This window comes from Gopherus flavomarginatus, chromosome 2, assembly GCF_025201925.1.
Source record: "Gopherus flavomarginatus isolate rGopFla2 chromosome 2, rGopFla2.mat.asm, whole genome shotgun sequence".
In the NCBI taxonomy this organism is placed as follows: Eukaryota; Metazoa; Chordata; order Testudines; family Testudinidae; genus Gopherus; species Gopherus flavomarginatus.
Genome location: NC_066618.1, coordinates 17233268 through 17258946, shown reverse-complemented (window position 1 = coordinate 17258946; position 25679 = coordinate 17233268). Strand labels below are relative to the sequence as shown.

Here is a 25679-nt window from a genome sequence, read left to right as displayed (position 1 = left end):
TAGCTCCTGATCTGCTAACATAATCTCTGACCATGTTATTCTGACAATTAATGTTATTGATAAAAATAATAATTATCATTCAACAAAAATATTGATTAGTAAAACTACAATATTTTCAACACAGAGATTTGACTTCATTGGTAGTCTTTCCATTTCCATTGAGTTCAGTGGGAGTTATTACACACACAAGGTGACAGGGATTTATTTTTACTGAGGCCTGGTCCACACACAGTTTTTGTACTAGTATATTTATTTCAGGTAGTGTGTGCTTTTTTCTTTTAAAAACCAATATCATTATACCAGTATAACCCCTACGGTGGAAGAAGTTATACCAGTATAAGTTATTCCCAGTCCTATGCAGAAATAGCTATACAGTACTCATATAAAGCACTTTTATACTTAGTCCTGCCTTGAGTTCAGGGCGCTGGACTAGATGACCTCTCAATGTCCCTTCCGGTTCTATGATTCTATGTGGCTGTGTCCACACTAGGGGACTTGTACTGCTTTTGACTGTACTGGTAAAGTTAAAGTGCTACAATTTCTGTATGTAGACTAAGGCTGACACGAGTAAAAGTTTTAATGAACTATTGGATTCAAAAGAAACTATTTCCCAAATCTCTTTATTTTGCTTGACATTGTTTTAGATTTCATTTAAAAAATGTGTGATGTGTGAAGCCAGTGCATGTTTCTTTACGCTTATTGTCACAAAGGCCTATGTTCTAAGGCCTCAATCCTGCAAACACTTTTGCATGGAGATATTCTACATATGTGAATAGTTGGGACTATTCATGTGCTGGATTAGGGTCCTAAATTATTGCTGAATGTAGTTTTTTTTTTTTTAAATTAACTAATTTTTCCTTATACCATTTTAATCTTAATCCTAACTATGTTTTTGCTTAATTCCAAAGAAGTGGTAAAATTAGTATAATTTATTACTCTTTAAGCATGCTAAATTGTAAATTTAGGATGAAATTACCTTAGTAAATCATTAGTAAACCTGAAGTCCTTACACAGAGTTCAAGCAAATACTTCAAATCACATTGGAACCCCATTGTGCTGGATATTTGTATAAATACAAATTAAAATAAGACTATGATGATTTTTTTAAAATTCAGCTTTATATATCCTGTATTATGTTAGAGATTGTTTGATATTATAGTTTTGTTATAATGTAAAACAAATGGAGTTAAGATTTATAGGTGTGAGCTTTTATAATTGTACGTTTGTGGTGTACTTGCAGGTCAGAGGTATTTTGTTAACTGCTCACATTTATTTTTCATTTTTTTTCATTTTAGTTTTATTTTTATTTTTATCTCTTTGTCTTACATGCTTCTCAGCCTACGTGTTGTTTTGATTATCAGTAATTTTATATTTAAAAAGTGATACAAGGCCGTTTCTTCCTTCAAAGATGTGGATTGAGATATAAAAGGGAATGTACTCTCAAAACCCATCTATGATCTCAAAATAGTATCTTCTTGGCATGGTGATCCAAAATTTAGAGACTTGCTATGATTGCTGTCTATGACATGATGATTATATTAGTCAACCCTCTTTTCTCACATTTTCACTTTGTAGTTTTTTTTAAAGTCACTTTGCAGACCTTTTAACCTCACTGAGGGTTGAAATTTTCTCTGCATAAATTTCAGTAGCTGGTTGAAATTTTCCCCATATGAACTAGTTTAGCAGTTAAGTAAATTTAGGGGAAATTGCCTATGCCTGCATGTGCTTTGCTTTTCAGAAACTTTTAGTTGCTTGCTTTATTTTTTTTTTATTTCTTTTATTTTTATGTTGCTGAGTTTTATACATCTATTTTCTCACCTGCCGTATCCTAGGGGGCTTGGAGTACCAATAATACAGTGAGCCCACCTTCCTGGTCCCCAGACATTTCAGAAGGTCGGGACATTTTTAAATCCAGACAGCTTCCTGGCAGTGCCATTTGGAGCATCAAAGTGGTAAATAATTTGTATTTATATTCATGTATCCATTGCTATCTTTCTGCTATAGAGGCTACTAATGAAAACGATGTATAGCTCAACTGAATTAGTCTTCCATTTTATCACTGTTAACTTTGGCTTTTTAAGAAAAGTGGTGAAGTCTGGAGCTTTTAAATTACAAAAATATAAATTTATTAGAGTATATACGGAATGTGATGGCATTGCATAAATTTTGAGTTTTATATGGCAAGATAATTTGCATTACCAATTTTTAATGAACTGTGTTTTAGTACTTCACTATTTTTTGGCTATTGCTGTTAAATAGCTGTCAAACGAGTTACTTGAGGGAGAGAGTGTGCGTCTGTGTGTCCTGAAGCCTGCTGGCAGTAAGGAGAGCCAGACTGAAAAGGACTGAGCTCAGGGCTGTTGCAAAGTGTGTTGCTGTGGAGACATCTTGCAAAAGGCATTCACAGTGACATGTGTTTAAACTTAGAAAAAAGCAACTATTTGTCTGTCTTAGAAGGAGCCAGGCTACTGTCCCATTGATAGCTACCATCAAAAGAAACATAAAGAAACTGAGGGCTTGTCTATACAGAGCAGCAATGCACACTTTAGGGGGTGATTTCTAAAGCACACTAATATGTGTTAATTGCAGGGTTGCTAGGTGTCTGGTTTTTGACCGGATCACCAGTTCGAAAAGGAACCCTGGCGGCTCTGGTCATTGCTGCCTACCAGGCCATTAAAACTCCCGTTGGTGTGGGGCCGTCAGGCTCCCTACCAGGCTCCGCTTGACTCCTGGAATAGGAGACATGTCCCTCAGCTCCTAGGTGCAGGGGCGGTCTCGGGGGGGGTTTCTGCACTGTCCTCACCTCGAGCGCTGGCTCCACAGTGCCATTGGCCAGAAACTGCAGCCAATGGGAGCTGCGGGGGCAGCACCTGCAGGCGGAGGCAGCGTGCAGAGCCAACTGGCCCCTCCACCTAGGAGCCGAGGGAGGTGTCACTGCTTCAAGGAGCCTCCTGAGGTCAGCGCTGCCTGGAGTCCGCACCTCAAACCTCCTCCTGTACCCCAACTCCCTGTCCCAGCCTGGAGCCCCCTCCTGCACTCCAAACCCCTCATCCCCACCCCAGGGCCTGTACCCCCTCCCACACCAGAACCCCCTGTCTGAGCCCTAAGCCACCAGCACTCAAATTCACTCCCGGAGGCCACACCCCAGCCCTGAGCCCCCTCCCACACTCCAAACCCCTCAGCCCCAGCCCGGAGCCCCCTCCTGATCCCCAAACCCTTCATCCATGACCTCACCCCAGAGCCTGCACCCCAGCCAGAACTCTCACCCCCTCCCACATCTCAGCCCCCTGCTCCAGCGTGGTGAAAATGAGCAAGTGAGTGAGGGTGGAGAGAGCAAGCAACAGAGGGCGGGGGCATGGAGTGAGCAGGGGCAGGGCCTCAAGAAGGGGCAGGACAGGAAGTGGGACAAGGGTGTTAAGTTTTGTGTGATTAGAAAGTTGGTAGCCCTAATAATTGGTCAGTGTAGACCCTGCTGCTGTGCACTAAAAGTTCCCTGGTGTGCTTTAACATAAGGCTGTTTCAAACAGCACTACATTAAAGCACGCTGGAGAACTTTTAGTGCACACCAGCAGAGTCTACATGGACTGGTTAACACACAACATGTTGGTGTGCTTTGGAGATCACAACACCCCTACCCCAAAATAAATAAAAGTGTATGTTGCTTCTCTGTGTAGATATGCCCTTACTGGGATTATTACAACACTAAAAAGAGAGAGAAAAAAAATTAGTGAAAAAATATAAAACCATAAGTAGGTTGCTGCTGTTTTCAATTGATTTATTTTCATCTCACTTTAATTATCATGCTAATTTGCTTTATTTTAATTTGATATTAGCTTAGCTATTACTGCTTGAAATATTAATTTTCAGCATAGTGTCCAGCATTAACATTGGTAGAGTTTTATGCTATTTCTGTCATAATGTTAATCTTGTGAAAATAAAAATACAGATGTGCAGTCTAAAACACAAAAGGTTAGGAATTTGTCAGAGCATTTTACTTCTAAAAAAAGTCAATCTTAATATGCAGTGTGTATATATTTTACACTGTATCCGGAGACGGGGGGAAATTAAACTTTTCACTTGGCTACTCAAAGAAACTTTGACCATCAACACCTCCTTCCTTATTCTTATTTCTAAAATACTACATGATTACATTGCCTGATAGTGCACAGTTACTTTAATTTATAGTTCCAATAATATTGTTACTAGTGGAATATTTGGATTCCACCTGGCAATAACTATCACCACAAACTTCTATACCAGGGGTTCTCAACCTTTTTCTTTCTGAGGCTCTCCCAACATGCTATAAAAACTCCACGGCCTACGTGTGCCTCAACACCTGTGTTTCTGCATATAAAAGCCAGGATCAGTGTTAGAAGGTAGCAAGCAGGGAAACTTCCCTGGGCCCCACACCACAGGGGACCCCATGAAGCTAAGTTGCTCAGGCTTCAGCTTCAGCCCTAGCCCTGGGTGGTAGGGCTCAGAGCACTGGGCTTCAGCCCCATGCATTGGGCTTCAACTTTCTGCCCTGGACACACAGCAAGTCTAATGCCGGCTGTGCATGGCAGACCCTCCGAAACCTGCTCGCGGCTCGCCAGGGGGCCAGATACCTGACTGAGAACCACTCCCTATACCTTCTATAAAAGTAGAGGTTGGTGTATCTGAAAATACTATTGGCCCTATTGAGGCAATAATGTTACCTTCAATCCATGGAACTATTAATATCAACAGAAGCTGTACATATGGGTCTAGAGCAGTGGTAACCAACTGGTCAATCACGATCGATTGGTCGATCCTAGAGGATCTCCCAGTCAATTGCAATCTACAGTGGTGCAGTGGGGCTGCCGCTAGGGCAGACTCCCTGCCTGCCTCAACCCCTCATCGCTCCCGGAAGTGGGCAGTACGACCCCAGGCTGGGGGCAGGGGTCTCCCTCTGCACGCTGCTCCTGCCTGCAGGCACCACCCCAATAGGAGCTGCGGGGGTGGTGCTTGCAGAGAAGGGCAGCGCGTGGAGCTGTGTCCATTTTCCCAACCCCACCCCCACAGGGGCATGTTGTCCCCTTCTAGGAGGGTAGGCAGGGAGCCTGCCTTAGCAGCAGCCACGCTGCACCACAGACTGGGAGCTGCTGGAGATAAGTGGTGCCTGGTAGGAGGCCACACTCCAACCCTGAGCCCCCTCCCAGAGCCAGCACCCCATACCCCCTCCTACAGCCTGAACCCACTCCTGCACTCCCAAGTCCCAGCCCTGATCCCCCCTCCCAGAGCCAGCACCCTGTGCCCCATCCTGCACCCCAACAATCTGACACAGCCTGTAGTCCCCTCCTGCACCCAAACTCCCTCCCAGAGTTTGCACCCTCACCCCTCTTGCACTCCAACCCCTTGCCCCAGGCTCAGCCCAGAGCCTCCTCCCACACTGCAAATACCCCAGCCCAGAGCTCCTCCCAAACCCCAATCCCTACCCCAGCCCAGTGAAAGAGTGAGGGTGGGGGAGAGTAAGTGACGGGGGGTGGGGGAGAATGAGTGAGGCAGGGCTTGGGGAAGGGGCGGGACAGATCCTGGGTTGCCCTTAAATTCAAAAAATGATCTTGTGCTTAAAAGGTTTGAGACCACTAGTCTAGAGCAGTGGTTCCAAACTGTGGGTCAGGACCCCAGTGTGGTTCGCAACCCCATTTTTATGGGGTTGCCAGGGCCAGCATTAGACTTGCTGGGATCCAAGGCTGAAGCCCGGGTTCCACCCCCACTTGGGGTGGTTGGGCTCAGGCTCTGGCCCCCTCTCCCACCACCTGGGGCAGTGGGGATTGGGCTTTGCCCCCTGGGGTCATGTACTAATTTTGTTGTCAGAAGGGGGTCGCAGTGCAATGAAGTTTGAGAACCCCTGGTCTAGAGCATTGTCCATTGATATTAATGAGAGTAACATCGTTCAAAGGCAGTACATGCCTTTTATTGAGTGAATTGTTTTCTCTTGGTATTTTTGGCATCTTAAAATAGTTTGAAGTAAGCATTCAGATAGTGATGGTAGACTTGTAGATATTTTGTGGACAGCAAAACTAAGTTAGAGTAGAGTAGCTGTTAACATGGATTTCTTAAAATGCATTTAAAACAAGGACAAACACTATGTATCTAGTAGTAGAAAAGCATAGTATGAAATCTGCTGTACTGAATATATTATACCTTGACTTGTATAAGAACAGAACAAAAGGTCTAAGGTATATGTAATCTGTTCAAATCTGGACAGAAAAATATTGGCCATAATTCTATAGAGACATAGCCAATAATATTTTCCTCTTTCAGAAGTGATCAGTGAGTTTTTTGTTTTCTTTTGCTTTGTTTTCTTTTGTTTTTTTCCAGTTCAGTGTGAAAGCCAAATTAATTAACAATAATAATGTCAGGTAATTAACACTGAAAAAGTATGAAATTTACTTCCCGTGGCCCGCCCCCCATTCACTGTATTTGAATTCACCTCATTAGTTAAGGGATCCCAACTCAACACTCACACCAAGCATCTACAGATAAAACAAGAGTGGGAAAAAGAACAAATCACTAGCAATAAGTATACACATTACAAATAGAATATATTTTTAGTATTATAAGTAATATTTTCTTTAGGTAATTAAACAAATTAAACACTGAAATCTTGATCTTGTTCCCATTGAATCAATGGGAGTTTAGTCACTGACCTCTGTGGGAGCAGAGTTAAGCCCTAACAACTTTTAATGTCTGTGTGACTACTGTATATCTAGTAAAGTGCCCATGCAACAGTCCTAAGGCTCATAGCAATACAGTTCCAAAGCAACAGTCAGAACACACCTGGCTGTGTCTGAGCTGCATGTTCTTAAAGAATCAAACAAGAGGTTGTGTTTAGCTGGAGTACTAGACAAGAGGGAGAAAAGGTATTTCAATATTACCAGCTGTGCCTGTAGTAAAAATTAATGTGTTACAGGTTTCAAGTACTTTTATTGAAGGTGATCCTTTTAATAATAGTTGAAAACCACAGACAGAGGAAGAGGTTTTAGTCTGAAGTTAAAGGTATTCTACTACAATTTATGCAGTGATTTAATAATGATGACCTGGCTTGCCTATATCCACTGGAAATCACAGTTCTTCTTATTTATAGTTACAAGGAAGAGTCCTACACTAAAAGAGATCTGGGTTGTATTTAAATTGCTCTTTTATATTAAATAGGGCCGTGGATCAGGATTCCCAGGGAAGCGGAGACCACGTGGTGCGGGTCTTTCAGGAAGAGGTGGCAGAGGTAGATCAAAACTGAAGAATGGGATTGGGGCTGTTGTCACTCCAGGGGTAAGAACATATCTTTTTAATCATGTATGTAGTTTGGTGTGTAACTTCATTATTCCAGCTCTCATTTTTTGAGAGACATTTTGTATCTAAACAAAATAAGCAATGCGAAATAGTTTTGATAACAATCTAGTTTTCATTCAATGTAATTATATATTTTAGTTAAAAATAGAGAATAACCTGTAGCTAATGGATCCAAAACAATTTTACATCATCTACATTCCCTTTTAAAACGACACTGTTGAGGACCTAGATCATTCTTTCTACTTCCACAAGTGGAGGTGACACTAATTAAGGGAGCTTTCACTGGGCACAGTAGACATGAGAAAAACAAGGCCTATACTGGACTGTATCACCTTCTCTTAAACACATAATAATTCACCTGAGGGTACTCCAAAGGTATTGGGGGTCTATGATGGGGAGCTGCCCATGGAAAGCTCTTCTTCTTCTTAGGGCCCCAATTCAGCAAAGAACATAAGCACCTCTCACTTTAGTTGTGTGAGTTGTCCGATTGGCTTCCTGGAACTACTCACGTGCTTAAAGTTAGGCATGTGCTTAAGTACCTTGCTGAATAGGGGCATCGCTGTTGATATCAACTTGAATATCCACAACTATTTTAATGCTGCAAAGTACTAATTTACACTTATGGAAAAGCCTAATATTTTAATAGGAGTGCAAGCAATAGATTTTATAGAAATAATTACTAAACACTTATAAAATGTAGTAGAAAATATGGTATTCTTTTTGTGTAATTCTGTAGGTTGGTCTAAACATAGAAAGGTGAACATTTACTAGTATACTGTATAGAATTTTTCCATAAAGGCCTAAAGCTTGATACTATGCCCATTAACATTAATAACAGCCTTTCAGTTTACTTCAGTAAGCATCAGATCAGACTCCTAGAGAAGATGTATTTTGCACTGAGATGTGATGGCTATACAGTGGTAGCAAGAGGGAAGGTAGCAGTGGAAAGACACCAGCCATCTCCTGCACCTGGGGTCTTTTCCCGATGGATGGGAATTTATGGTAGTAGGAGATCATACCCAGGGCCCGTGCAATCCATTAGGCAACCTAGACAGTCGCCTAGGGCACTAGCATTTGAGGGGCAGCATTTTGGGTCCTTCAGCGGCGATAATTATTTTGTTCAACCAAGAGGCAGGGGAAATACACACCTAAATTCCTGAATACCAGGTGAAATAGTGCTACTCATAATCAAAGGAACCTACTGTAGTAGATCTCCTTCAGTCAAATAAAAACAAAGTACTGGAATATCACTATTTTTTCCCCTCTGCTTCTCTGTATTTTTTTTAAAAAGCTCTAATATCAGAAGTTGGTAATTCAAGCATTCTATTTAATGCTGTATCAGATATGATTGAACATAGAAAAAAGGTAATTAGAAATTATTGTTCAAGCTTATGCATTTGAGAAATCCAGTCATAGTATTATGGATTTGTCAGATGTTAGTTGTTTTTCATAGATTCTTGGTCTCCTATGTGTCATTTTCATATGGCTCAGGAGAGTAACAAGTTTATGTGTTAGATTTTAAATCAGAAAACAGTGAATTGTCTTGCTTATGTCTTCTAATGAAGGTTTGTTAGTATCCTTGGCTTATTTTGGAAGCCTAGTTTATGATTGTTTATGTAAATAATTGTATCTAATTATTGAATCAGTATAAATATATGTAGTGATGTAATTATGTGCAATTACAATGTAATATTACATTTTTTAAATTCTTGTTGCATTTTGTGAAGTACCATTTTATGCATAACACATAGTTTTCTAAAGTCTGGCTCAGTTATTTGAAAATATTTTATTGAAATAATTATGTCTTAAGGTCTAAAAGTATGGAAAAATTGTTTAAAATAAAATGAAAACATTGAGTTACGGAAGCATAAAAACACATTTTAAAAATCCTAATATCTCTCTGGGGGCTTTATGTGCGTTGCCTTCATATAATCTAGATGCTTAAATTGATTTTTGTTGGGGAGGGTCTGTTTTTTTGCTTATCGGCTGGGGTCTAAATATCTGTGCAAAATTTTCAACCCAGAGTTAATTTTCACAGTCACATGATAAAACCCTATGGAAACCCATGAATGGGAACAGCTGCACAACCTTAACTGCTATCCATCATTTCTTTAATACAACTGGAGCACTTATCTAAATCAAGTATCAGAGGGGTAGCCGTGTTAGTCTGGATCCGGAAAAGCAGCGAAGAATCCTGTGGCACCTTATGGTGGCTTCCGTTTTATGTCCAGGATGGGTTGCAGATCCCTGATAATGCGTTGGAGGGGTTTTAGCTGGGGACTGTATGTGATGGCCAGTGGAGTCCTGTTGGTTTCTTTCTTGGGTTTGTCTTGCAGTAGGAGGCTTCTGGGTACACGTCTGGCTCTGTTGATCTGTTTCCTTTTTTTCTCATGCTGGTATTGTAGTTTTGAGAATGCTTGGTGGAGATTTTGTAGGTGTTGGTCTCTGTCTGAGGGGTTAGAGCAGATGCGGTTGTACCTCAGTGCTTGGCTGTAGACAATGGATCGTGTGATGTGCCCGGGATGGAAGCTGGAGGCATGAAGGTAGGCATAGCGGTTGGTAGGTTTTCGGTATAGGGTGGTGTTAATGTGACTATCACTTATTTGCACCGTAGTGTCTAGGAAGTGGACCTCCCGTGTAGATTGGTCCAGGCTGAGGTTGATGGTGGGGTGGAAGCTGTTGAAATCGTGGTGGAATTTTTTGAGTCTCCTTCCCATGGGTCCAGATGATGAAGAGGTCATCAATGTAGTGTAGGTAGAGAAGGGGCGTGAGTGGACGAGAGCCGAGGAAGCATTGTTCCAGGTCAGCCATAAAAATATTGGCCTATTGTGGGGCCATGCGGGTGCCCATAGCGGTGCCACTGATCTGGAGATATATATTGTCATCAAATTTGAAATAGTTGTGTGTGAGGATAAAGGCACAGAACTCAGCAGCCAGTTGTGCTGTGGCATCTTCAGGGATACTGTTCCTGACAGCTTGTATTCCATTTGTGTGTGGGATGTTTGTGTAGAGAGCCTCTACGTCCATGGTGGCTAGGATGGTGTTTTCTGGAAGGTCACCAATGCATTGTAGTTTCCTCAGGAAATCAGTGGTGTCATGGAGATAGATGGGAGTGCTGGTGGCATAGGGTCTGAGTAGAGAGTCCACATATCCAGACAGTCCTTCAGTGAGAGTGCCAATGCCCGAGATGATGGGGCATCCAGGATTTCCGGGTTTGTGGATCTTGGGTAGTAGATAGAATAACCCTGGTCGGGGCTCTAAGGGTATGTTGATTTGTTCCAGTGTTAGTGTAGGAAGTGTCCTGAGTAGATGTTGCAGTTTCTTAGTGTATTCCTCAGTGGGATCTGAGGGAAGTGGCCTGTAGAATTTGGTGTTGGAGAGTTGTCTGGCGGCCTCCTTTTGGTAGTCAGACCTGTTCATGATGACAACAGCACCTCCTTTATCAGCCTCTTTGATGATAATGTCAGGTGGAAGCCTCCTACTGCAAGACAAACCCAAGAAAGAAAGCAACAGGACTCCACTGGCCATCACATACAGTCCCCAGCTAAAACCCCTCCAACGCATCATCAGGGACCTACAACCCATTCTGGACAACGATCCCATGCTTTCACAGGCCTTGGGTGGCAGGCCAGTCCTCGCCCACAGGCAACCTGCCAACCTGAAACATATTCTCACCAGTAACTGCACACCGCACCATAGTAACTCTAGCTCAGGAACCAATCCATGCAACAAACCTCGATGCCAACTCTGCCCACGTATCTACACCAGCGACACCATCACAGGACCTAACCAGATCAGCCACACCATCACCGGTTCATTCACCTGCACGTCCACCAATGTAATATATGCCATCATATGCCAGCAATGCCCCTCTGCTATGTACATCGGCCAAACTGGACAGTCGCTACAGAAAAGGATAAATGGACACACATCAGATATTAGGAATGGCAATATACAAAAACCTGTAGGAGAACACTTCAACCTCCCTGGCCACACTATAGCAGACCTTAAGGTGGCCATCCTGCAGCAAAAAAACTTCAGGGCCAGACTTCAAAGAGAAACTGCTGAGCTTCAGTTCATCTGCAAATTTGACACCATCAGCTCAGGATTAAACAAAGACTGTGAATGGCTTGCCAACTACAAAACCAGTTTCTCCTCCCTTGGTTTTCACACCTCAACTGCTAGAACAGGGCCTCATCCTCCCTGAATGAGCTAACCTCATTATCTCTAGCTTGCCTGCATATATATACCTGCCTCTAGAAATTTCCACTACATGCATCTGAGGAAGTGGGTATTCACCCACGAAAGCTCATGCTCCAAAACGTCTGTTAGTCTATAAGGTGCCACAGGATTCTTTGCTGCTTATCTAAATCAAGTATTAAAAAAAATCAGTAATATATAATTTGCTTCAGCTTCATTGTTCTTCAATTGTGGGTGTATATACTATACCTTTAATATTAAAATATGCTATTAAATGGACCTTATGTTTATTAATGAGCAAGAAAAACTGCAAATTTAGCATATTCAGATAAACCTCTGTTTAGCAAAAAGTGCATTTCTCTCAACCTGTTTACTACCTTCCCGTTTCCCCCATGTGGATCCCAAGATGCATAAGAGGTACTATCTGGAGGAAGGGGGAAGAGAGACTGCTGCAGAAACCTTTGACATCTCTTTCTTTGCGGTGAGCAAAAGTTAAGCAGAAGGGACCCTCCACATGATGCCAAAAATGGTACAATATGGCCACCAGTATGTAACCTATGGCAAATGTGGATTTTACTGGTGATTACTTTGTATTAATAAACATTTGCCTGGTTTCCTGATGAATACCCAGAAATACAGTTCTTGAAACCAGAAAATGTTTTTTACAGTTTACAATGTTTTGTATGTATTTATATTCTGAAATACTGTACTCCTTGTTCAGTTCCAGAAGGACAGTAGTAAACAGAGTGAAAAGTTTATATCTTCGGCTATGAAAATGTATTAATATGATATTGTTTTTCGTAGGTCACAACGATGGATGTTTCATCTAACAAAGATGAGGAAGAAAACTCGATGCATAATACAGTTGTACTATTTTCTAACAGTGACAAGTTCACTTTACATCAGGTTGGGATACCAGTGACTCTTATTGTTGTAATGAAAAAGGAATTAATGTCTTTGTTATGAGATGAATTATCCAATATACGGGTGGGGTTTTACTTTAGAGCAGCTGCATAGTTTTAGATGTTAGTGTATTGGCCGATCTTTGAAAACTGTTCTTTCTGTCATTCTAGGATATGTGTGTAGTTTGCGGGAGTTTTGGCCAGGGTGCAGAGGGCAGGTTGCTTGCATGCTCTCAGTGTGGTCAGTGTTACCATCCCTACTGTGTCAGTATTAAGGTAAGTGCTTTGTTACATTAAAATTATTTGACAACATTGTTTGCATATTGTACTTGAATTAGCACCTCATTGCTTCCAGTTTTGTCATAATTAGGAGAGTCATTAACTTGTTAAATATTCTTCAGCTAATGTGACCATTATTTGTATGCAACTTGTGAAAGACTTTAATTAAATGTCATTTTATAGTATACACTGCCTCAAGAGAAATTAACTTTTTTCTAATTTCATAGGTATAAATAGCACTTATTATTCTAGCAGTTGGTTAAAATAACATATTGAAATGTAAGCTTAAAATCTTAACACAAGCAGAATTTTTTAAAGGAAGAAATTATAGTGCAACTTCATTTGCTAGGGTGTCAGGTTTAGTTGATTCAATTTGTCTGTTGGCTGTCAGAACTGACAGCAACTGGAGTAGTTAATATATTTCAGATTCATTAGTCTAGGAGAGAATGTGAGAAAATTAAATTTGAATGGTATGAGATGATTTAGCAAGCACATAATAAACTATTTACTGCAGCATGCTGTAAACTGTCTGTTGCTCATTATATAAGTGCTGTTATGTAAAATGTGGGTATTTTTTAAGATACCACTGGGTTTTACTTTGCTTTTACATCTGCTTTATGAAATGCTGTGTGCATTTTTCGTGAGAATATAATTTGGTTTTGCATTCACATGATTCTTTTAAATTATGTTTTAAATAATTTTAAATAGATGATTTGGTTCTACTCACTAAAACCCCAGTGTTAGGCTTCACAAAGAATTTGGAATGAACCAGGATTTTTTAATGAGTTCCATCTTGGCTTTGCTACAGGCAAATGTATTTTTGCACTTCCCTATGAGCAGACTGAGAAAAAGCTTGTGACTCCCCTGTTGCTCCAAGGAGGGAGCAAACTGGGGTATAGACCCCAGTACAGCATATGTTCCTTGACATGCTGCTGAGCTCTACCCAGTCCCTTCCCCTTTCTGCTACTTTCTCCACCCACCTGCTCAAGTAGGAGATATATAGCAGCTTTGCAAAGCCTGCTTCCCTTTCTGCATTGCTACCAGTGATGCAGATAATCAGCACAGGTGCAGCATCTCTTTACACCTCTACCTAGCCAGATCAGCATTGGACCCAACGTTTACTATATTGAAATAAATGTATACAACATTTAAAGCCTGTACAGTTGTTTGGGAATAAGTTACACACTGCCTTCCTATCTGCAGATTACTAAAGTGGTGCTCAGTAAAGGCTGGAGGTGCCTAGAGTGCACAGTGTGTGAAGCCTGCGGGAAAGCTACAGATCCAGGAAGACTGCTTCTCTGTGATGACTGTGACATCAGCTACCACACTTACTGCCTAGATCCCCCACTGCAGACAGTTCCCAAAGGAGGCTGGAAGTGCAAATGGTGTGTTTGGTTCTGGTGTCAGAAATGTTTACTGTTAACCCTTTTTCATTTCACTGTGTTTAAAATTATTATTGATCTATTTCAGCTAAGTATTTCCAATGTCAGTTTAACCATAATTTCTCAATTAAGTCAAATAATGTTTGAGGGCAGGCATATATTGAACAAAAACACCTACTAGATTTTTTTCTTTGATCAGGCACAATTTAATGTGGAAATCATTGTCTTCCATTAATACTGTGTATTGTGCTAAGGATGCTGTGAGTGCAAACAATCTTGTTTTGAACCCAAGACAGTAAAGGCATTCTTGTTTGTGTTTTGCAGGTGTGTTTGGTGCAGGCACTGCGGAGCAACTTCTCCTGGTCTAAGATGTGAATGGCAAAACAATTACACACAGTGTGCTCCTTGTGCAAGTTTGTCTAACTGCCCAGTCTGCTTTCGCAATTATAGGGAAGAAGAGCTCATTCTTCAGTGTCGGCAATGTGATAGGTAAGTGTTTCTAACATTTTGTGAAGTTATTTCCCATGAGTTACATTTTACCCTAATGATGAAACATGGTAAGGAAGGGAGGAAGTGTTGTCTTGTGGTGAAACCAGCTGAAGTGGGACTCAGAATATATTAAATCATTTCCCAGTTTTACCACAGATTTCCTGTGCGAGTCTGGGAAAATTACTAAATTTCTCAGTGTCTTGGTTCTCTACCTTTTAAAAGTGATATTTGCTTATCTCAAAGGGTTGTTCTGAGTATAAATCTATAAGTACTCGGCAGAGTATCATATAAATAGATAAGAACAAAATAGACCACATATACAGGCAAAGCTATGCTAAAAAGTATCTGCAACACAAATACAGTTTTCCTTCTTATTAAGGGTGACAATGTGAGGGAGTGTATACAGTATTTAACCACGTGTATGGGAAAAAACATACATCCAGAACATAGGTCATCATAGTTTCTTCCTAAAATAATCAAATTATATAAATATTTCCTTTTATTTATTATTACCTCAAAAACCGTATACTGATATTTGACTCTCTTAAGACGTTAGCCATTTCCTTTAAATTGTATTTCTTCCCCACCCCCCATTTAATTTCTAGGTGGATGCATGCAATCTGTCAGAATTTAAACACAGAAGAGGAAGTTGAAAGCATAGCTGATATTGGTTTTGACTGTACCATGTGTAGGCCATACATACCACCAGCAAATGGTAAGAGGACTTTTGAAACTAATGACTTGGCAGCAGTGCACAATGCAATAGAGTAGGTTTGGGAATGTTTTTATGGTTCTGTGCTATGGTTGGTAGAGTTCTGGATCATTGCAGAATGGAGGCTTTCCAGTTTTTAGAGGCTAGTTCTGTAGCACCCCATAGTGACTGACTGCAGGAGCACCATTACAGCATCAGGAAAGATTTAGCAGATTGTCAGTGGTTGAGTTATGAGATATAGAGAGGGGAATATGAACAATTTATTGAAGATGGGTTGGGTAAATATCCATAAACCCTGTGTGAGCCGGAGAACTGTTTCAAATCGTGGTGTAGGGAAGATGAAACACAACTCAACTTCCCAGCTGTCAGATGGGAAAAAAGAATTCTGATTCCTTAAAGATATTGCACAAGAACCTCAGCTTCCAGTTCCAGACAGGGTAAACCTCTCTGAACTTAACACTTTCAGGCCTTCTGAGGTAGCAGTAGTGGTACCCAGAGTGTACATGACATTTCCTCTATCTTACACAATCACACACTGCTAATGCCACTACTTCTGTCCCTAGAACTTTGTAGCCAGTTCCTTCTTGACTACCATCAGTGCAAGAACTCTCTGCAGGAGTAGCATCCAAATCACTTAACAGCTGCAGCCGTGCTCACTCCCTGTTACAGTATTGCCAAATGGAAGAGATGAAAAATCATGAGTCACACTCCTTTAAGAGATCAGAAGTCATGAGTCCAATCCCCAAAAGTCATAAGACTGTTCCAAAACTAACAATTAAAAAAATATGAATTGGGGCAGGGGAGGGGGTTGTTTATCATTTGATTTTTGAACCCCTCCCCCTGCCCATCCCCTGTGTGCATGTGCGAGTGAGACAATATTGTCAAAATTTAATCTCTCAAGTTTATAGGGGAAGTGATTTTGGTCTCTGCTGAAGGAACTCTCACCTCCGCATTTGCCCACCCCCAGCCCAGCAATTCATTCTGCCCCCTCTCAGTCCAAACTGCCCCCCCATCAGTTCAGCTCCCCCTTAGTTCATTCCCCTAGTCCCTGTCTCTCAGTTCTGCCTCCCACCAGCTCGCCTTCCAACAGCTCACCTCCCACCACTTAGTTCTACCCCCCAGCTTCTGTGTTTTTACGGGGGTTCTTCAGCCTCTTTTCCCAGGCCTTGGGGGGCTGCAGCGGGTCCTCTACTTCCCCTTCTAGGCAGGGAAGGAGCAACTCCTTCCTAGGTTAGATGTTGCAAGTAGGGGGGAGGAGCAAAGGTGCCCTCCTGTCGCTCACAGGTAAGAGGGGAAAGTGCCCTCCTGTGAGAATGGCTTTGAGCTGCTGAGGGGATGGAGGAGAGAGCTCTGCCTGCAGCAGCACTGATTGGTTATTCTGCTCCAAGAGGCTGGCAAGTGAGTCAGAGAGCCAATCAGAGGGCTTATATAAGCTAGAGGGTTGTAGCTTCACACGTTATCACAAGACTCGCTCCAGTCCAAACCAGAATTATATCATGTGGAAAACTTGCACAAGTTGGCAACACTATTGGCTTATTACCCATTCTTTTATAGGACTGACTGATTTCTGATGCTGATGGTTCTTTTCTTCCTTTGTTGTTCTCCTTGACCACACTGCAGCCTTTGGCATTATGGGAAACCATTCTGTCTTCTAGAACCGCCTCCAAAGTTGTCCAAGTGTCTCTGCTTCTCTCCTGCCATGGTTCTCCTATATATTGAACCATTTTTCATCTGTCCCTGGTGGCAGTGAAACCTCTGCCTGAGAGCTTATCTTCACTGCTAAAAAAGCTGTGATTTTATTTCAGGATAACTGCCACACATGAGCTATCCCAAGGTGAAAACACAGTGAAGACAAGGCACATCACCTTTATCATGATATAAACTTGCCAAGGTTAGTCCTATATTCCCACCTGGAGTTGACCGCAGAAAGCGTGCCTTGTGGTAAAACTAAAGTGCCTTATCTTCACTATGTTTTTATTTTGGGCTATCTCAAATGTGTTTGTTACCCCCAAGGTAAAAGTACAGGGTTCTTTTAGCAATGAAGATAAGCCCCAGAACTGCTCTTCTGGAAGGTTGAATTTTCAACCTTCTGCCTTGTTCAGCCTAATGCTCTGTCCATAGAGTTTTGTCAGTAAAAGGCAGCTTTTGAACATGAAACAGTGGAGGTGCATGCATTGTAATGCAACTTTTGGCAACAAAACTCTTCAGTTTTGGCAACAAAATAAAACCACCTTGACAAGAGGCATAAAGCTTTTTTGTGGCACACTTAAAGCAGCAAAGTGTCAGTGCAGACGCTGCCATTCGTTATATCGCCGTAACTGGCCTCCCCCAGTATCCTACAATGCCTACCGTGACTGCTCTGCTTACTGTTTTGAACTCATCTACACTGCCAGCATGTGCCCCTCTCCTTTCAAAGCTCCTGGAAGTTCTGATAGCTGAGTATGCTCCAGCAACAAAGCAAATCATTAACATGGAATACTCCTGCTGTCTCCCATACTACAAGCAAAGAGGCAGGGGCGGATGTGTGTTTATTTGAGAGGCTGCTGTGCTGACAGAGCCAGGGAGGGAGGCCGGGGCTGGTGTTGGAGGTGTCCTCCTCCCCCTGCTTCAGAACTTGCTTCCGCCAGCTGTCTGAACTTAGAGACAGCATGCCAACATGCTCACTCTTCCCCAACACACACTCTGTTTCTATTTCTCCCATACATGCACACACTCCCTGCCTCACCGTCTCTCCCCTCTAACCCCCGCCCCCACACTTGAGTTGAAAAGCAGCTGACAATTTAGTAGGGTGCCCGTGGAATGATGAGACTGAGAAACCTGCGTCATGTGTTGCTGTACCTGCCCCGTAAAGCATTGCAAACCCTTCCCAAGTCATCCTGCGGCCAATTGCACAGTGGGATAGCTACCCACAGTGCACTGTTCTCTGTGTGGATGCAAGAGGTACTAGTGTGGATGCACTCTGCTGACACAAGGAGAATAACGTGTACATGCAATAGTGGTTTAATTAAAACAGCATCGCTTTTGGCCACAAAACTCTGCAGTGTAGACATAGCCTAACTGCTCTGTCTGTCATCCATCTGTACTCAGACCTTAATTATCTTTTTTCCACTGTTACTCAACTCTGCATATCTTTCACCACCTTTAAAGACTCCTCCCTAAACACTGTCTTTGTTTGTTTTAGCCAAATAAATTTGTGATTTTGGGTTGAGTTTGCTGCAGTTCTCCCCTTTGGCAAGAAGAATATCCTTGAACACAATTCCATTTCTGTCTCCATCCTCAATTCAGATCTGCCATTTCTCTCTATTGTCTGTATTAATTTTCTTATCTCGGGTATCTGTAAATCTGTCTGTTGCCACTGTCAAAACATAATTTGTTTGTGCAACTTCCTTGACTTAGTCTCTAGAGACTTCACCTTTGCCATCAACTGTTTGACTATTGCACCTCTTTCCTAATTGACCTCCACAAGCCCCAAGTCTCCACACTGCAGCGTGTACATGAATACCACTGTCTTGCTTATCAGTGAAACATATCCAATCACCCCATCCTAAATCACCTCTATTGGTTTCCTGTTTACTTCAGTTCCAGTTCAAAATTGCCCTTTTTGTTTTAAAACACTCTGTGGACCAGATCAATTGAGCTCATATGTGAAGTCTGACTCTACTGACCTTACCACTCCATTCATTAGTATCTGCCTGCTTCTGTCCTTTCCTGTAATCTCAATGGAGCTACTCGTGCCTTTCCTCCTGCAATTTTCCTGTTTTCCCTCTATCTCATCATTTCAAAACCTATTTCCAAATTTCATTTTCATATGTATCTTTTCTTCCTGTTCATTTCTGACTCTTGGGTATGTCACTTAATTTCTTTCTCCCACTGGTGTGGGCTTGTTGATTGATCACTTTAAGTTATTAATCAAAGTGCTTAGCTAATTATTTGTACCATATAGCATTCTCAGATGGTCTGTAATTCTGGCATGATATAATTACAGCTTGTGTAAATGATACTGACATAAAATAAAGTTGTGTTGCATAAATGTAGTATTCTGCAATATTTTTAAGGGAGTCTTGTTAATTTGTTCAGACCAAACTTTCACTGGTCTTAATTTTTTGGATATTTTCTTTGAAGATTATTCTCTAGATTCTAAATATTTTCCTTTTTATCAATCTATTCTCTATTTTGTTAAGAAAATAAAAACAACAAGCTGCTATTTCTGCAACTTATACATAAACACGTAAGCTGACTTCAAGTTCCATAATTGTGTGTATGCAGAGATAGGTGGTTTCTTGTGTAGCTAGGTCGCAAATCAAATAGAGGCAACTACATTCTCCTCCAGCTATTCCTTCTGCATGGCCTTCTAGGGTTGCACCATGTAACATTTCAGTCTGGAGGTCACAGAAACCTAGATAACAGGAAAGGAGTGGTCATAATTGTTATGATAAAATAATATGGGGAAAAAGTACTTCCAAGTCCCAAAAAAGTACCCCATAACTATGGATCTCCTTGTTTGTTGTTTATACAACACCATAGGTGTGCATGGTGCTTTACAATCCTTGGTCTGAGTTGCTGACAGACTAAATCAGTCACAAGAGCGGACACTATCTCTGCCAGACTTGATAGACAGATATTTCCCTCAACCCACTAACATCACTTCCAAATTGAGTTTCTGCCAATTCACTTTTATTCATGTTCCTATCTTGAAAATTGGTCTAACTGCTCCATCTGAGTTTTACAAGAGACCTAGAGTAGCATGTTCTCTGTATTAGAGCCTCATTTTCTCTCACAGTAGCCTCAAATACACATTGTACAATAAGGCTGACGGGAGAGAGCCTCTGAAATCCCACAAGTGGGAGCCCTCGGGGACAATGAATGAATGCCCAGTGCAGTTCTCTGGGAATTCTTTGGAAGAAAAGGAATCACTGCTCTGTGATACCACCCACCCCAGCCATAATGCATGATTAAGTTGGCAAAACCTTGCTGTCACCAGTCAACTGCTTGACAATGTAAAAAACCCAGTGTACTCACCTGCTCATTGTCCATTAGTAGGAGATCACAACCAATGTAGTCTCCATACCATACATAGGTCTGGGAAATCTGAGTGCTCCAGGTGACCCTCAGAGTTTCTTGTTAGCCATCTTTTCAATGATGATGGGAATGCAACCAGGTTAATCATTTTATTTGTAAGATTCTAGGCATGTGTTGCCAATAATATAAAAGAGAGAGTATAAAAAAAAGTATAAAAGAAAATTAGTTGGCATTGGCACCTTAAATCAATTCTGCACTATCCCAATAAATGAATTATTTGATTTTATTTAAACTCACTAAATTTTATTTTTCAGTACCTTCCTCAGACTGCTGTGACCCATCAATTGCAGCTCAGATTGTTTCAAAAGTAAAAGAACTAGGTAATTTTTAAAAAAATGCTTAATCTTTTAATTATCTAGAATAATTTTAACTGATATTTTTATTTGGAACATAGAAATTGTTTTCTCTATGATTTTATCATAGATGCACTACTAAGACTCCTTTATCTCAGTGTAACATTTATTGTTTTCCTTGTCCTCCCTTCCCTTTATCTTCTATTATTTGTCACACCCACTTTGTTACTATTGTCTTAAATTAGGCACTGTGCCTGCAGAAATTTAAGCACATGCTTAACTTGAAGCTCATGAGTAAACAATAAATAATCCCATTAGTAACAAGTAATCTCATTTAAATAATTGAGGCTGTTCATTTCATGTGCTTTAAAATTAAGCATGCCCATAAGTTATTGAAGAATCAGGACCTTAGCCTGTAAACTATTCAGGGCTTCCTGTGTTTGTAAAGTGCCTAGTACAGGGTGGGCCCGATCTTGAGTGGGGCCTGTGGGTGCCACAGCAATTAATGTTGTTTGTTTATACTAGCACCCAGAGGTCTCAATTAAGCCCCATTATGTTTGATGCTGTACTTATATATAGTATAAGTCGGTAGCTATTGCAAGGAATTTCCTGTCTTAAAAAGAGTTTGAAATGTATAAAAAAAAATTATGATACAACAAAATTGTACGATACAATGAATAAAAATGTTGCTGTAAATATTTGGGTTATTTCTTCACTAGAGAAATGTCTCTTTAATAAATGATTATCTGCACAAACCACCTGTAGATGTGCCCTTTTGGGATGTTGTGTAAGAAGACATTTTTGTTCATTTGTTTAAAAGGAGTGAATTTTACTGTGATATTAAAATATCTGTTAGAGCTGTTATCCAGACGGTATTTAATTAGCTTCACTGGTGTTTACCATTATTGTGGTGTTTGCCTTTGTATCACCCCTGAATGACGGTTACCAAACTTGGACTCTGCTGATCGCCAGAGGAAAAGAATTTGAGTCAAGGATCCCTGTCTACACTGAGAACTAGGGACCTTCAGCACATGCTTATCACCACACCTCAATAGCCTTGTCACGTCACTGGACAGAGGCAGTCTCACAGTCTCAAGAAACCCGGGTTCAATTCCTGGTTGAGAGTTTGTCTACAGTTGAAATGCTACAGTGGCACAACTGCAGTTGTACCATTGTAGTGCCTCAGTGTAGACACTACCTATACCAACTGGAGGGGTTCTTCCATTGGTGTAGTTAATCCACCTCCCTGATAAATGGTAGCTAGGTCAACAGAATTCTTCCACTGACCTAGCACTGCCTGCGCCAGGGATTAGGTCAGTTTAATTACGTCACTTTTTTCACCCTCCACAAGCAATGTAGCTGAGTCAACCTAACTTTTTAGTGTAGACCAGGCCTCACCCACAGACTTCCTGTGTGACTTTGGGAAAGTAACTTAATCTACCCTGACCTTCAGCTCCCTATCTGCAAAATGGGGATAATTCTTCCCTACCTCACAAAGGGTTTTGTGAAGATAAAATCTGTTAACAGTCATGAGACATTCCAATACTACCATTCTTGAAGACCACATAAGTATTTAGTTAGACAGTTTGTTAGGAAGCAGAGACCAAAAAGATAAGACTTGTCAAGTTATATGAGTATGTCAAGTAGGAGTCCAGCTCTGGATACCTTTTGAAGACATCAGTTGCTGTAATGCAAACATTCTTTTTAATGAGTTTTTGCAGTGTGTCATGTTGTGTTACTGTATTTGACATTACACTGTAAATTATAAAGCTTTGTCTGTAATTTATAAGATAGTGTCAGGTACCGCTGTATTATTTATACTGATATCCTTCAAGTTCTAGTGCTTAGAATGTGTCATGCGTTGACATACATGTGTATGGTTAACTCTTTAAAGAAGTGTTTAAATAATTCATCCAAGACTTGAGTCAAAGTATAAAGAGTTTTATATTCCTGTTGTGATTCATGTAATTTGTATAGACCCACCGAAGACATATACCCAAGATGGAGTCTGTTTGACAGAATTGGGGATGTCTCAGTTACAGAGCATCACTGTTACAGTACCAAGAAGAAAACGGACAAAACCAAAGCTTAAATTGAAGATTATAAACCAGAACAGTGTAGCTGTGCTACAGACACCACCAGATATCCAATCAGAGCATTCCAGAGATGGAGAGATGGATGACAGTAGAGGTAATGGTCAGTATGTGGCATGTTTTCAGTTTGTTATTTATTGCAATTCATGCATATATTTGTACATGTGGCCATATTTTAAATGTATTGTTTACTACTCATATAGGTGCTTCTGTTTCACTCTAGTGCTAAATGGTTAAGGTGGACTAACTGCAAAACATGACTGTCAGTGTTCATAGCTGTCCATTTCAAGGAGATGGACTTTCCTATTACTTTTGTTCATGTGTCATCTATCCCGTACAGAAACCATGTCTTTAAGACTAACAATAGGGGCAGAACAGAAGGTCTGGCTGCTCTTCCATAGAACAGCAGTACTACAACTGAAAATTCTGTACACTATGGGGAGTACACAGCGCACTCTGAGACACTCAGACCCAGAGCAAACGCTGTTAGAAAGTTGCAGCCCCAGGGCTTAACAAAGAGACATCTAGACTTCTTGGGCTCTTTCAAATGTGATGCTCAAAAGTAAGGGTGAGATGGCATACGAGGGTACTCAGGGACAGTTGAATTTCTTGAGGGGGGGGGTCTCAACTCATCCTTCTCTAGATACAAAGAGGGTCTGGGGAGGGCATGGAATTGCCATTTCCGACAGAGAAGAAGTTGTTGACCCCAGTCTGAAGCAACACATCCTTTTACTTCCCTGGCCAAGTGAGCTTTTGTTTGACTCCATAATCCCAGACTGGACAGAAGTTGGATTGGAAAATGGATCACATAGTTAATCTGTATCTGGTTTAAGTGGAGTCCACTGTCCATTCTGATAACTGTGTTGTGGACTATCATGTTAATCCTAAACCTGAGGAAAGGCTAACTAAATACAAGTGTGTAAGTCAGGAAATAAATTACACAAGCGTCTGTTAAAAGTGGAATGCAGACACCCCACCTCACCGCACTCTGAAATGCTTTCTGTTTACGCAACGTTGTCTTACTGTTAATCAGATTAAATGTCATAAGAGGCTTTTTGTAGATATAGAGTGTTCTTGAGATAGAGTGATTTAACTCTAGTATGGTTTCATGTTAAGGGTTGATATAAGTAGCATGGCAGTTATTTGATTGGTGTATCCTTAATCATGATCTGTTGTTGGCTGGAAGAAATGTGTATTTTTATGATATGTGTTTGTTTTGTTTGTTTGTTACTTTTGAATGATGGAGTGATCACTTTTCTCTTGCTTTGTTTGTGATTAATAGATTCATAGAGTTTAAGGCCACAATGACTCCAAGATCTCTTTCTGGAGTGGTAACAGCTAATTTAAACACCATCATTTTATATGTATAGTTGGGATTATGTTTTCCAATCTGCATTACTTTGCATTTATCAACACTGAATTTCATCTGCCATTTTAGTTGCCCAGTCACCCAGTTTTGTGAGATCCTTTTGTAGCTCTTCATAGTCTGCTTGGGACGTAACTATCTTGAGTAGTTTTGTATCATCTGCAAAATTTGCCACCTCTCTGTTTACCCCTTTTTCCAGATCATTTATGAATATGTTAAATTGGACTGGTCCTAGTACAGACCACTGGGGGGTGCCAATATTTGCCTCTCTATTCTGAAAAGTGACCATTTATTCCTACCCCTTGTTTCCTATCTTTTAACCAGTTACCAACCCATGACAGGATCTTCTCTCTTATGATCTATTAGATCATCTAGTCTGACCTCCAGTATATCAGAAGACCTTAAATTCACCCAGTGGTCCTTCTTGAGCCCAACAGCTTGTGTTTGATTAAAACATGTCTCCCAGAAAGACATCCAGTCTTGATTTGAAGATTTCAAGAGAGAAAATCCACCATTTCCATTAGTAGTTTGTTATAATGGTTAATCATCCTGACTGGTTTTTTTAAATTTTGTATCTTAATACCATTTCAAAATTTGTCTGGATTTAGCTTCCAGACACTGGTTCTTGTCTAGACCCACCGAAGACATATACCCAAGATGGAATCTGTTTGACAGAATTGTGGATATCTGTTACAGAGCCTCACTGTTAACAGTACCAAGAAGAAAATGGACCAAACCAAAGCTAGATTAAACACCTTTAGTGCCTTGTATTTTCTCCCTGTGAAGGCACTGTAATCAAGTCACCTCTCAATCTTCTTTTTATAAGATAACAAGATATGTAATATAATGCACATAGTATGGCAGTGGAATAGGGGATCTAACTTTTTGTATTGATTTCAGTTCTCATCCCCTCAGCTGTATTTTTTTCATTAAGTGATTGTGATAAAATGTTTCAATGTATTTGAAAACTGGCCTGGATTTAGGTGTGTTAAAAGCCTCAGGATGTCTCTTTAGATAATATTTGTAGACCTGTGCTTTGAAAAGAAACTAGGAAACCCTTGAACTAAGATAGCACTCTGAACATACCATATGTAGTCGTTCGTAAGCTGATTTTTTATTTTTTAGTAAAAAAGGGAAGCGGGGAAGAGACGGGGGTCGGCTTATGAACAGGTATAGAGGGAGAAGTGAGACACAGCCCCTCCCCGCAATAGAGGGAGCCTCTCCACCTCTGGCCATGCTGCTCTCCCCCCAGGCTCAAAAACAGCTGCAGCTCCGGGGCTGGCAGGCTGAAGCTGTGCCGCTTGGCCCCACCCCCCAGAGCAGGCTATGGCCGTGCTGCACGGGCGCCGGAGCACGTTGTGGCTACTCCACCAAGCCCAGCCCGCTGGAACATGCTGCAGCCGCGCTGCCCAGCCTGCCGGAGCAGCTCCTGCCAGGTCAGAGATATCCTCCCCTGGCCCTCCCTAGATAAGGTGGGAAGGGATGGGATGGGGAGAGTGTGGGGGTCCTGGGCTAGGGGTGGGGTCATGTGGGGGGTGATCACAGGGGTTACTCCCCTGACTCCCAG

The 25679-nt window shown here is 41.2% G+C and overlaps 1 protein-coding gene across 14 annotated transcripts in view; it reads left to right on the top strand.

Moving 5' to 3' along the window:
* Nucleotides 1–25679, top strand: part of KMT2C (lysine methyltransferase 2C) — a 339555-nt gene that overhangs the window by 224474 nt on the left and 89402 nt on the right. For 8 of the 14 annotated variants that reach the window (XM_050940383.1, XM_050940389.1, XM_050940387.1 and 5 more), the window contains 10 exons: nt 1833–1952; nt 7180–7296; nt 11924–11998; nt 12322–12423; nt 12591–12695; nt 13902–14083; nt 14405–14569; nt 15175–15284; nt 20615–20680; nt 22631–22849. In XM_050940383.1, the coding sequence (XP_050796340.1) occupies nt 1833–1952; nt 7180–7296; nt 11924–11998; nt 12322–12423; nt 12591–12695; nt 13902–14083; nt 14405–14569; nt 15175–15284; nt 20615–20680; nt 22631–22849 (1261 nt within the window). The remainder of the gene's footprint in view (nt 1–1832; nt 1953–7179; nt 7297–11923; nt 11999–12321; nt 12424–12590; nt 12696–13901; nt 14084–14404; nt 14570–15174; nt 15285–20614; nt 20681–22630; nt 22850–25679) is intronic. The other 6 variants (XM_050940388.1, XM_050940395.1, XM_050940386.1 and 3 more) reach the window with 3 other exon arrangements.